Here is a 14,197-nt window from a genome sequence, read left to right on the forward strand (position 1 = left end):
AACTCCTGGCTAAGGCGCCAGCGAGAGGACAGGAAGAGCGGGCGACTGAGACAAGCAATGTGTACAAAGAGGCCGCACAGCCGGTCCCCAAGCTGCTGTGATGCTGCCGAGCTGGAAGGCTCCCGGTGCCAAGAGCAACATACCGCAGAGCACCTTTTCCTTCTCTTTCTCCACAGGCAGGTAAGCTTCAGATTTGCAACAGCTTGATCTGAAAATACGTGCATGCGCACGGCGCGGGTGCGTTGGCCTCATTTCACTGGCAACGATGCAGGACAGGCTGCGTAATGCCGTAAGAGGCTTTCGGACCCACTCAGAAAGTCTCCAAAGTCCCCAGTTTGTCTGTGCCACCTGCTCGTGCACTCTCAAGCCTGAGGAGATGAGGCACGTGTACGAAACCATCTTAAGGAAACCTTAGAGAGGCTGAAGAGCCTTAGATCAGGTTTAATAGGTGCTATGTGCATTAACGCGCAGAACCTCAGCTGTAACGATGTAGCTCCTTGTAATTGCATTGCTTGGCACGTTTACATCAGAGAATCAGTGTAATAGACGGTAGGCATACTCACGCTGCACTTCTTGTTACAGAAATAAGAGCAGCAATGCTCTCATGAAAAAGCTGATCTCGTTTCTGGAACAAAAGCAATCACATTTCTGTAAAGCCTAACAAAAAAGCCCACATTACTTGAGCCACTAGCCACCCTTCTAACAGAACAGGCTTTTCTACGGCTATTCAAAAAGAACAGACAGAAACGCACCGACTGTAGAAAGCCACAACCTGTTGGTTGCCAACCCTTTACAGGCCTGTGGGGATCCCACTTCTACTCTCCGTTTGAAAGCAGTAACAACAGAGGGAGGAATGAAAATGGATACAAGCCAAGCCATGCCTGGGTCAGCCCCCTGATTCCAGCTCAGCTCAGAACAACAGTTACGATGACGTCTTCTTACGCTCTTCAGCTGACCCGCGCGGAAGCTGTACTTGCTCAGAAGCTGCAGTTACCTGGCTAGTCCCTACAGGAGAAAGGGATGGGGCAGGCTCACAAGCCTGAAGCGAAGCCACGCTTCCACGGTCTCCGTTTCCGTCCTTTGCAAGAGCACTTCAGTCAGTTAGAAATGAGTGGAACCAGAACATCCAGCCAAAACTGAGACTATGCCTCTTTTTGTAAAGGAAAAATATTTGACAGAGAAAACAATGCACGCAGGATCATGTCATAAATCAGACCTACTGAAACTCAGTAAGTGACTTGAAAGAGAGAGCTCCTGTCTCCTGGTACTGTTCTGAGGCTCCGTGATCAATTTTGCTAGGAGGACCGAGAAGTAACCAAAAGCGATCGTGACGCCTCAACTCCATGCGCACCATGTGCCAACCAAGGCACGTGATTCGCGCTTGCGCAGACGTCCACCCTGCTCAAGCTGAAGTCTAAAGCATTGGCGTAACCCCACGCTCGTAGCTCATCTACCGACCCCAGCTATCTGCGCATGGTATACAAGTCAGCGTGGCTCAGCTGATGAAGGCAGTTTGGTTGCTGGTGATTGTCTGTTGAGGAGCTCAGGAAAATTAGAATTTCTGCTTGTTTGTGCCGAGTGTTCATGCACACTTGGCAACGGCACTAGCGGAACAGGTTGTGAGGTCACCATTCACCGCTTTCAAGAAAACTTAGGGCAGAAACAGAGAAGGCGGCATCCATTCAAATAGCATCTACTAATGCTCTTGGGTAACGTGCCCAACTTGGTATGTAGAAAAAGTCACATTTAAAAGAATTAAAAAAAAAAAAAAACAGGAATGCAATCGCTTCCTTGGGAAACAAAATAAATTCTACATTTGCCATTACTTTATTTTTTACAAAAATAAGCTATTAATACGGAAGCTTCAGGGTAAAAAACCACATTTATCTTTGCCCTTCATGTCCAGAAACAGCTCTGGGCCAGCTACGGAACTATCGAGCATTGGGACAATCCGGTGTCACAAGGGCAGCAGATGGTCTTTGGAGCGGAACCACTTCACGTCCAAACTTCATCCCATGGACTACGTGTCCCATCTTTCCCATCGTCTCATTGTGAAGCCTAGTCGCTGTCCGAGTCATCGTCTTCATCTTCTTTTCCAGACAGAGCACGCTTGGACGAATCATCGGCCTCTCCCAATGCAACAGCCCCTTTCCGCTGTGGCAAGACACTGACAAGGCGTCCTTCCAGTCTTTCTTCTCCAGGTACGCCAGGATGATCTCAAACACTGCAACATCAAGAAAGACCACCAGCTCTTCAACAAGGAGGTAAAAGAACTGCTGATAGCACCACCTCCCACATCCATCCTTACAGAGCTTCTCATGCATTCGCTTGCAGCATCTTCAGGCTAAATCTGGTGAAGCACAAGCAGAAGCGCACAAGGCAAGTCTGCTACAGCCGCAGCCTAAAGCCAAGCACACTGTGAGCCCCCAGTTACTACCGCAGCGCTTTCCTGCAGCGGCTCCACTTTGAATTAATTGCCCTCGGGGACAGAGAGGAACGGCCCCCCACTACTGCAGCTCTCACCACTGCCCTTTATACAGGCACTAATGCTTTCCCACATTCGTTTGACAGGAATATTGCTGTGGATGCACCTTGACAAGGACTTGGTCCCCTCCCTAACATAAGCGCAGCCCAAAGTCTTCCTGAAACCTGCCGTCATTGTCTTCCTCTTACTTTTCCACCTGCGCTTGTGGCAAAAATCCTTATTAGTCTCCAACTCCATGACCCCTTCTTGCCGTTTCTAGGATGCTGACCGTAACAGCCATCCTCCTCCTCCTCCTCCTCCTGTTTCAGCTCCTAAAACTTTCCCTAAGTGACAATAACCCCAGACAGCATTACATACAAACCTCACTGGCAGATTCTTGCCTAGAACAACCCCAGGCTATCCAAAAACCCACTCAACACAGACTGTGGCTCGGCAGCAGCAGGCAAGGCTGCAGGAGGCCCTCTGGCTGGCGAGTAAGCCAGACCTGGATGACAAATGTGGGACAGAGGGGTGGCTCGTCTGGCTTGGGGCTACAGGAATAGTGCTGACACCACCGGAGAATGCTGACTTCAAAGAACGCCCGCAGCACAAGCAGCCTCAGTGCCGAGCGACAGCATACGAGAAAGGTTCAAAGGAGCCCTGGAGGGAAAAAAAGCCTGACAGAGAATTAGGCAGGCATTCAGAAATGGGGGAGCAGCATGGATCTCATACTCGCCGAGAGCCAAGTTACAGAAAACTGTCACATTTACTAGAGGCTTCCTGCACCCAGGCTGACGGGACAGCCAGCTGCTCCCTGGGACGCTGATACTGAAGAGCTGGCCATTTCACTAAGCAGGCTATTCACCTGAAATGTACTGTGAAGGCATGAGCTCTCCAAGGACTGTATCACTATCGCTGTTACTGCAGAAAGCACCTGTGGCAAAAATGCCGGCTGAAGAGACAAGAGGAGTGTAAGGAGCACGTTTCTTCTCCCTTGCCTTGGAACTTCCTTTATCTGCATAGTGAAAACGGAACTGATGGAAACAGAGTGGCTTCCACAGGAGAACAGAGGCCTCTTGGATGGGCTGCGATAGCAGCAACAGTCTTGTGCAAGGACACAAGGCGGCAGTGGGAACAGCCGGCAGCCTCCACTGCAGGCTGGAATGAAGCAACACCGTCTTGTAGCGTACGTTACAAAGCATTAGCCTTGGCATACAAACCTGAACAGAAGGAAACACACTCTCCCAGCTACACCTGCAGCTGTGCTTTGCAACACAGTGTTTTACATGGATCTCAGATCATCCAAAAGTCTCCTCTTACACCGTGTCAGTTTCCTGGCATCAAGTATTTCACACATACCCGTCTCCCTCATGCCTTTTTAACATGGCAATGCAGGCACTGAACTGCCCGTGGAAATGCATGGAGAGTCAATCCCAAGAGAGGAGGATTCTAAGTAAATAAGCAAAAAGCAACAAGCAAGTTGCCCTGTTACTGACGCCTCCAGTCTCCCACCACCAGACGGCCGGTTTCATTAAGGCGCTTCAAAGCCTGACAAGGCCGCTCGGAAGGACTTTCTCCTTCTACAGGACTTCCCAAATTCACACCTGTCACAAGAAGCTCCCCAGGGACAGGGCAGGCCCTGCAGTCTCCTCTGCTGAGCCCCGTACCGTCCTCGGCTTGCTTCCACTGCTGCACCGAGGCCAGAGTTACCAAATCAAAAGAGAAAGGGCGAGCAATGGTGCAGTTACACTAAGCAGCACGGTGGATGTACTCACAGCAAAACACAAAAACCTCGGTGCAAATGTCCTTCTCCTCACCTACACAAAATTTAGAACAGGAGACTGGAGAGGCAGCTTGATTCTCTCCACCTTACTCATGCCTTACTGCCCTGAAAGCTGTCTTTTAGGCTCAGCTTGTAAGCTATCAGGGTTACCATATACAACAGCCTTTGGGACAGCTAGTAAAGGCAACTCTGCTTTTGGTGGTGGGGGGGTTGTGTTTCTTTCCTGCCCAGAAACCTTAAGCAAAACACTGCTCTAGTATAATCCTTGCCTTACGAAGTGTCTCCGCGTTAAGAGCCTTTCAGCCGTGATCTGAAAATGTTTGAGAAGGGCAAGGGAAGACAAGCTCACGCAAAATGAAAGCTCGCCAAATAAAGTGCAGTGAAATCAAATGCCTATTTAAATACCTGGCACCAGAAAAATGCACAAGACCATAAAGCAGATAAATGAAAGCATCAATTAAGCGACCCAGTATATCCAGCCCTTAAACATGTAGAAGAAAGCCTTCAGAAATATTGACACTAGAGGTCAGTATAAGATTATTGCAGGAAAACTCCAGCACAAAGCTATAGCTGGGATAACTTTGGATTAGTAACCCATAAAGTCCTATTATTGCCTACATAAAGCTACGGCTAAAGATCAAGTTTTAGAAATGTAAAATCTTAACAAAGACATGGATTCCGATGATAATACTATATTCTCCTCCACATGTAAATAATCTTTACTAGCATGCAAATACGTACCTCATCAACCAACGGCACTTTAAGAAAATAAAGTTATCAACAAGCAATGTGTTACAGAATCGAATAAACTTAAAATAAACTAAGGTAAGATAAAAGAATGTGAGGTGGGGCAAAACAGGCTTGGACACCATGCCAAAAACTTCCACAAAGGTCTGAGTAGGCTCTATTTTGCCTACACTTTTGTTTAATGACAGGGAAAGGTAATCTAATAGTAGAACTGAAAGTTTAAACGGAGTAGGATTCAAGACTCGGGTGAGCAATCGTATACTTCAATCAGAACCAAGAAAGCAGGTGCAGATACAGCTATGAAAACTCAGTCGGTGGAGTACTGCTGATAACAAATGAGGCGAGCCTACAGGTACCTAAGGAGTTACTGCTGAACAAAACTGTCCAAAGAGGTGAAAGCATTACAAATGTTTATCCTTCCCTGGGATAAAATACATGGGAAGTTTCAGCATTTTACTCACTTATACATTAAGCCTGGAAACAAGGCCAGGATGGTATGACTCTCAAAATTACTCATGGGACGTGTCAACACAACAGGAGGTGCACTTTTAAGGGGCTAAGACACCATCCTTTACATTTAATTGTGTCTAAAACAGTTAAAGGCCAGGTCAATTACTGTATCCCAAAGGCAACTAGATTCAAGTCCTATCAACATCACCAAGTAAGAGGTAGGCATCTACAGCACAGTGCACATGTTGAAGGTTCAAATGCTGAATATCACAAGTATATTCTAGAATAAAGTCATAATTTTGTGATTTAAAACTTACCATGATTGACAGCTAACACTTTCCGACTGTTCATCTTGACAAAATTCCCAAGCGGGAGCTGCGCGTGACCAATTCCCTGCTCTACAGCTTTTCTGTAAGTAATTCCCTGTGGGAAAGACACCAAAACAACTGGAATGAGAGTCACCGTTTCAGAGCAGCCCATACAGTTTCCTACAATTACATTTTCTGGCACGAGTTTTGGCCACAATCTTCCTTTAGGAGATAATTACAAAAGAGAAACTTACCCTGATTACACAGTACCTGCTTCAAGGGCTACCTCTGTAAAACTTGATACTTTGAATATATGACACATTGTGAGTACTGTCAAAAGGATCATAAACAAAACTGGTGCATGCAGCCACAGTTCTAGAAAGTGTCAGCCACAGCCTGCTTTAAAGGTGATCTTACAAAGTTACTCAGATCGCAGTAACCAGGTATTTTTCCAGAGGAAGAGTAAAGGAAAAAGAAATGTTGTTTTCTTTTTTAAACCTGGCAACTCCCGTGTCCAAGATGGGAAAAAAAGACCTCTTAACACTGTGCAAACACTTTATACCATAATGACTATATCAAGGATCTGCTTTAGCTCTCTCCTAACTTTCAGCTGTGGACTAGTTGCTGAGGTACCACTTCGTAAGGTTTAGGACCCATCCCTTTTTGGGGGATCATTGAAAATATCAGCATCACATTGCAATATTAAACATGTCACCAGAAACTACATAAAAGTATCTTCGAAGAAAAAGCAGTAACAGTGCTTTAATTTCCTGGCTGCAGTCTTTGTGACATTCCAGGTCCACACAGCATGATCCCACATACAGGTATGGAACCAGATGCCAAAGGTATGTCTGTTACTTAGCCAAGTTCTCCTGACAAGCAAACGCATTAAACTGAGACATCCAGGATTCAAGCGCTGTTCTTCATCTGTATTTGGGCACATGCACATACAAGCGCACGCACATGCACAGACACACAAGTACATGAACAGAAACCAAACCCTTTTGTCTGAAAGTAGAACCCTCAGTAAGCTGAGCAGTGTTATTAATTCCATTCCTAGATTTAAAATTAAAAAATAAAATCCTACCTAAAAAGCTCAGCATGGCTGCACTTTGGAACACAACCTATTGCTAGCAAGTTTTACTTTATAGCTACCAGAACTACCAAGTCTTTTTCCCCATTTCTTCAAAACTTTTTTGAATTAAGTCTTTTTTTAATAACTTTTCTTGTTATTTATTTTTGTTAGCTCACACAGGAACAGCATTAATGTCAAATAAGGTGCAAGGGAAAAAAAAAAAAAAAAAAGGCTCTGTAAGGAAACGGACCCCACAGTTTACCTTGTGGTGATTGTGATCCACCAGTCCTCCAATCACATAGGCTTTCTTCTCATCGAGCTCACTGAGAACATCTGGGGAATCTGAGGTAAGATATACTAGGTCTTCTTTCTTTATTAGCTCACTGTAGTGCTCTGTTCTAATTTGGATATCCTGAAAAAAAGGTAGTTGAAAGAAGTTACATTCAATTATTTCTGATTAATTGCTGGGCAAGATTTACAGACCCGAGATGGAACCAGCAAAAATAAATCCAATAGTATGTAGTCATTCCACACCCCTCATTCATGTTTAAGTGCATAGCCATAGCACAGTGCAGATCGATTTCTGCATAAGTAACTCACAGGTCCTACAGCACTGACTTGTAAAAATCACCAGAAAATTTTCTGAAACCCCAAAAGAACTTTACGAATCCTTAAGTTCTTGTGATTCCTTTCAAATGTTAACATATTTCTCCTAGGGATCCAAGTAATTTTCAAGTCCACCTTCCTAAAAAAAAGTCAAACCAGAAGTAAATGCTTAATTAACATTACTTCATTGATCAGAGAGGTTTATGCTATGCTTCTGCAAAGCAGCTATCGCAGAAGACATGCTAAAAGTAAAACTTCTTCTTTACACAGAGTGCTCTTCATCTGAAGTTGCTGGAATACTGGTTTAACAGGAAGTCGCAAAGAAAGCCAACATGAGTTTGACCATAAGACAATCCACTTCTCTAAAGACCACTTTAGTGTTGAGAGGCAACATGACTGAAGTGAAGGTGCACACAAGAGAATCACATCATGACTTCAGAGCCTTATTTTTTGCCAAGAAAAAAAACCCCATTGTTAAGACAGATGACTGTCAGAACTGCCGAAATCAAGCAGTCTTGCTTGGTCTATCAGAGAACGGAAACTGTTTAATAACACCGGTAAAAATAGATGTGTGCAGAGTTTTTCAAGCAAAAATCAAATCTAGATTCAACACAAGCAGTCTTTGGCTTATTTAAGTTAAAGTAGTTAAAAACACAAAGACCCACACCATTTCTAACATGCTACTGCTCTGACGTCATAGAAAAACCCACATGGAAAAAGCACAGGTCCCTCACAACGAACAACCTAGTTAGCAACTATAATCAGGACGACTTTTTCTCTTTTTACAGAAATAGTCAATTATTCACCTTCCAGTTCACCCATCCTTTGTCATTTTCATTCATGTTGCACTTCAACTGTCCCCCGTGGCTGGTCAAATAAAACTTCGAAAAGAACAAACAAGAGGTACAAAATACTGAAATGTTAACACGTCAGTCTGTTTCCTCTCTGTACAACACACTTTCTACCCTTAACTATTTGCTGGGTTTAGTTTTGGGGTTTTTTTTGCTGGTATTTGCTAGTTCTAGTTGCTAGTATTAAAACCAATAATTCTTTAGATGAAGTGGTACTAAGACCATATTCATACATATTTAAAAGACAAATATGCACTTACAGTCACTTTTTTTTTTTTCCATCTGTTGAAGATAATACTGGGCATCACAGTATCTTAGTGGCATGCCAGTATTTGGCACTCTTCATCTGCATGCACTCACTTTTTTTCATATATATGGAGAATTTTGTAACATGTGGCTTGAAAATTAACCTACTACAATAGAAATAATTCTCTCACTAAAAGAGGCAGATTTTTTTTCTACTACAGTTCTCACCACTTAAGCCACAGCTACCTTTCTCATATGCTTGATACATGGCAATACAGTCAGTGCTCAGATTGTTTAAACATACCTGCACAGGATGGAATGCTTTGCGATTTTCTGCATAACATCTCTGAATTTGCTTGTGAAGCTTCTTAACATCCTGTATACAACACAATTTGTTTTTACATAGTCCTTCAGACAGAGCACCACAAAATGCTTTACCATGAGCCAGTCAGAAGCTAAAGAGAGGAAAAAGGAAGCTTTTAACTGGCAAAAGCAATACTGATAGTGTGGACATCAAACCCTGAGAAAAAAACAGCCATTGTGAAGGGATTACGCTGACAAGGAAACACATCTTCCACAAAAGTGTGTTTAGAGACACCTCTACATGTGTGCTTGATTTGCATGATTCTAGGAAATAAACAAAACAAAAAAAATCACTGGAATTTAATCATATGTAATAACATACTCAAAATTATCTGAGGAATCAAGCAGATTTATCGTTGTGACAACACCCATGAAATACATGAGAAAACCCTGAGAACATAACAGTTCATATTTCAGAAAACTGCGTTTGCTTAATTAACGTGAAGAAGCCCCAAATAATACAAATAATTTAGTAGCCGGCTCTGGCATTTTGACCTGAAAAATTGGAAACAGGTAACCAGTACTACTTAAAAGGCAACAGACTTAATTTTCAGCTAGTTATGGTTTTTGTATGGTATATTACACAGTTTTATTCTCAGTGCCCCCAAAATAGCAGTTTGTAAGTATAACTGATTCCCACTTTAAAATGAAATATCATTATATTGCTTTGATTCATGTAGTACTTTGAGAATGTTTTGTTATCTCTGTAAACTAGACTTTATCATTACAGTATTGTAATGCAAGTTTTTACAGACACTAGAAAAGCATTTAATTAACCCCACTGCCAAAGGCCACAGCCACCTTCGCTTACAATGCTTCAGCCTTGCCAAACATGTGCACAAGTGCCAGTTTTTAGATCACATTTAACAGGGGCTCTGCCTGCCTGACCAAGGAGGGAAATGTGTTTCACGAAGGACAAAGCTCAGCAAGAAACGCCCAGTCAGCACCTCCAAAACTATCAAGGGGGTTCTCTGGTCTCTTCTGGAGCGCTGCTGAAGGGTTCCTCAGGGAACCAAGTTCCAAAATGCCATCTGGAGCTTCCCAAAAATTCTGCAGTGAGGCAGCAAAAGCCTCCGCTAGTGCTATACAAGCCCGGCATTACACTCAACAAGTAGCCAGACTGGCTTTGCAAAAGCTTGAATTCAAGCAGTCCTGCAGAACAGCAAAGTCCCTGGCAGCAGCAGGGCTCAGGATAACAGGGAGGGGAGAGGTCTGCCTCAGAAACCAAAGGCTGCACTCCTAGAGGAGGCTGCAGATTAACATACTTTCCTAGTAGAGTTAAAGCTTTTTGATCTGAAAACACCACACCAAGTGCCTTGTTCGGTGGCTGAATATATCATGCTGAACTTTCTGATATTTACCTACCCTGTGATCATCTCACCCATCCTTTCATCCACTCTAAAATTTTAGGTATGAGCAGAATAGCGTCCTCCTGTCCCAACTGCTTCTCATGTGACTGAGAAGAAAAGCTCAGTATCATCATGACGCTCAAAATTCTCATTTCCACAGATACTTACTAACACGGCTGGGAACCTCACATCTACTTTGAAAGAGAAAGTAACTGGATGTGGCATTTGCAGCCCCTCTAGCAAAACTATTTTGAGGCAGAATTGCATCTAACTTCATGGTGAACACACGGCACAAACTGTTTCCATATTCCTGGTTTTGGAATCAAATCAACTTACTGCATCTCCATGAATGCAAACAGAATCTTTGGCAAGCTTAAATAAAGGTAACATTCCAAACCCTAAAAAATTCAGCTACTGACACAAGCAGGTCTGGGAGTCATCACAATCTGAAACATACTAACTGTCCTCTGCAAGTTGCTCTCCAGTTTCTGTGCTCTGACATTGCACCAATACTGTCACCAGAGGTTCTTTCAACATGTATATGTGATGGGTAAGTTCCTTTTACCTTCAGCACCATCAGATCGTCAAAGCTACAGTCCACAATGAGGCGAAGTGTACTAGGAACAACTTCCCTTCGCATACGCTTTCTGACATTCCCTTCATTATTGGAGTCCAATTTTGACTGACGTTCTAGTTTTCTCTTCTGGCGTTTTTCTTTTCGTTTCTGCCTAAATAAACAAACAAATCTTCAAAAAACAGTGCCAAACCTGCTGAGGTATGTGTTGTGCACATAAATGCATACTTTCATATCAAGGTGGCTGTCCCCTGACTGTGGTAGTTTAAACTTATCCTGTTGCTTGCATTTGTGCTAAGCTGATACCAGCATGAAACACACACTCCATCTTTCTGAGGTTCTCTATGTACCTCCAAAGACAGGCATCTAACACAAATTTAATGAACTCAATAGTGGAAGTCATGGATTTAAGGATGCTCTGAGTCAGGTCTCAGAATAGAAACAATCAAAAAGATTGTCAAAATTGCAGTATCAGGGTCAGAATGTGGGAGGCAATTTACCTCCTGTTCCACTGAACAGTTTTTCAAAAGGCTTCCGAAGCAATTGTTTCTTCCTCCTGCTCCCCCAGTGCGAGCAGGCAGTTAGTCGGGAGATCACATTCTGGAGACAGCTACTTTAACAACCACTGCCTCAGGAAGTCACTTCACATTCAGCACATCAAGGATAAACTACGACCAGCCCACTTGCAGATACATAACGCACTCTCTCAACAGAAAAAAACAGAAGCTCATCATCTTCCAAAACTATGTTAACAAATCATAAACCAACATAACTTGTAGCACAGCATTTCATGTGTCAAAAGAAATTTTTTTATTCACAGTCTTTGTAAGATTCACCAAGTACCAGCGCCATGGAAAGAGGGCACAGCCCATTCAGAAAGGCACAAGGCCACATGCTATTTCTCCCTTCTGACAAACCAAAACCACGCAAGTTTGAACCTCTCCTGATAGCCTCGGCAAGCTGAGAAACACTTCCAGTATGAAGAGGGGATGCTTACCTTTATACCTTCTTCATATGCAGGTGGAGTAGCCTGCTTTAAACCTGGCACGGGAGAAAACTGGTTCAACTGCCTTGACTTGCTAAAGCAACCTACACAGAAATTCTGCTGACACATGGTTACTATTGGCACTAAACACTAAAAATGTCCTTGGAAAGCTATTTTGCAAACCGTACCTCCGTAGATCTTTCTGTTCTTCCCACTGTTTCTGCTTCAGAAGCTTCTTCCTTTGCCTCTTGGACACGGGCTCAAGGCATTCTTCCTTGTCTGAGCCTGCCTCCTGTTTCCCTACTGGACTGTCACTTGACTTCACCTCTCCTTCCACATCAGGACCGTCAGGGGACATGGCATTTTCCATTGGCACCTCTGGCCTTCCTGTTGGCATTTCTGATGACATGAGCTTTTGGCCAGGTTCACCAACTTGTTTCTTAACACGTGATAAATATGTCATGAAAAGCAAACTTTTCCCTCACCAATTCTGTAAGACAAAACAATAGTACGAGTGTTATTAACAAGCTCGCATAGAGTAAGTATCACTCTGCACCTACCATAAACCTGAATAAAGAAACAATAATGAATAAGAGACAGCCTTTTTTTGTCTAAAGCTAGGTTAGTGTCTCTGCAAACAGTAACACATAAAATACTGCAGAGATAATAACCTGTGTTCAGTTCATGTCTAAAACTCTGCCTGCTACATCCACAGCTATTCCAGAGTTTGCAATTAAAAATCTTGTGAAAACACAACTGCCTAAAAGTCAGGAAGCGTACTGGCTTAAATGTCAAACAAAAAGCATAAGCAGCACTATTGCGTGTACAGAAACTATTTTCAAACAGAAAAAATCAGAGGTATCTTTCAATATAACTATGGCAGCATGTTAGAGAAATATAATTTTGAAGAGACTAAAGCCCAGGGGGGAGGTGGGGGGGAGGAGGGGGGTTGTGTGTGTGTGAACTAGCTGTACCCCTCCAAAAACTAATTTTTATTTCTTCTGAGAACCAGAAACATTGGCCATCTGTCAGGGGACAAAACACAGGAAATAAGGGAATGAACAACCTAAACTGTTACTCAGCAAAACACTCTCCGTTCGAATCAAATACAATTATACCTTTCCAATGTACCTTTCCAATGGCAAGTGTTGTTTTTTCATACTAATGTGCCCCTATACTCAATGGTGGCACAGTTTTTCCAAAGATAACTACTTCACTGGAGAACACTGCATCTACAGAGCCAACATGCAGAAACAATGCCCTGGCTTCTTCAGTAACAGAAGAGCCAGAAAACTCAGAGCAGCAGAAAACCGTAAGGTTTGGCTAACACACCCCGATGGCCCAGTATGGCGGTGTTAAGACAGAAGGTCGAGGGAGTAGAGACGACTGTGGGTGCCAAACACCATGGCCTCGCGTGGCATGAGTCTGCCACCACCACAGCACGCACGCCCCGCAGATACTGCGTTCTATACATACATCTGTTTACATATATATAGATACGTATACACACATACAACTATATATACGCGTATCTCTGTATACACACATTATATACGTAGAAACACACCCATTATTTCTGCTCACGCGCCAAAGTACCTCATAACTCCACAGGACCAACCTCCCCCGCCCACAGGAGCCCGCGAGGGCCGCGATCCCCCCACAGGCGGCAGCTCCAGTCGGGCGTGGGCAGGGGGGTCACACTCCCCAGGCCCTTGGGAGGCCGCCATTTCCTCCTCCTGCCATCTGAGGAAAGCCAAAGCCGAGCCCCAGCCCCAGCTCCCCGCTCCCCCTCACCGCCTCAAGGGGTAACGGACGCGGCGGGAGAGCCCGGGCAGCAACGTACCCGCCAGCCGCCCCACGCGCAGGGCCGCGGGCGGGGGGGGCCCGCGGAGGCGAGGAGGCGGCGCAGAAACCCCACCCCGCGCGCGCACCTCCCCGCCGGCCACGACTGCAAGTCCCGGCGAGCAACGGGCGGCGGTCACGCGGCGCTGAGGGGGCGGGCTCCGGCACGCGCGTCCAAGGCGAGCTCCCCGCTCCGCCCCGAGGAGCGGCTGTTGGCTGCGGCGGGGAGGGAGAGTTGCGCTCGCTCCGGTCCCGCCGGGCGCGGCGGGGGGGGGAGCCACTCTGATGGCTCTGCCCGGAGCCGGCTCTGGTTTCACCTGGAACAGTTTGCAGCCGAACTAAAAAAAAAAAAAACAAACCAAAAAAACCCCAAAAAACCCCGTATATTATATATATTTTAAAAAGCAACAAGCATAAAAAATGCGTTTGAAGATCAGCCTCGGTTTGGGTGGGTTTTTCGTTCGGTGTCAATGCTTGTAACAGACACTGGCAAGCTGAGGCTGTTGGTGTCTGCTGCCGCCCCTACCAGGGCGGTAGTGAGTGAGGGTGGATGC

The 14,197-nt window shown here is 44.7% G+C and overlaps 1 protein-coding gene across 1 annotated transcript; it reads right to left on the bottom strand.

Annotated features, from left to right (window-relative positions):
- Window positions 1-1,939: 1,939 nt before the first annotated feature.
- Window positions 1,940-13,760, bottom strand: TRMT10A (tRNA methyltransferase 10A). The gene is given in 9 exon segments (XM_037379883.1): window positions 1,940-2,171; window positions 2,174-2,224; window positions 5,762-5,867; window positions 7,090-7,239; window positions 8,240-8,314; window positions 8,835-8,906; window positions 10,808-10,970; window positions 11,990-12,291; window positions 13,398-13,760. Coding segments are annotated over 8 exon segments (1,005 nt in total). The 5' UTR covers window positions 12,265-12,291; window positions 13,398-13,760; the 3' UTR covers window positions 1,940-2,058.
- Window positions 13,761-14,197: the final 437 nt, after the last annotated feature.

Source organism: Falco rusticolus, chromosome 1, assembly GCF_015220075.1.
Source record: "Falco rusticolus isolate bFalRus1 chromosome 1, bFalRus1.pri, whole genome shotgun sequence".
NCBI classification, from domain to species: domain Eukaryota; kingdom Metazoa; phylum Chordata; class Aves; order Falconiformes; family Falconidae; genus Falco; species Falco rusticolus.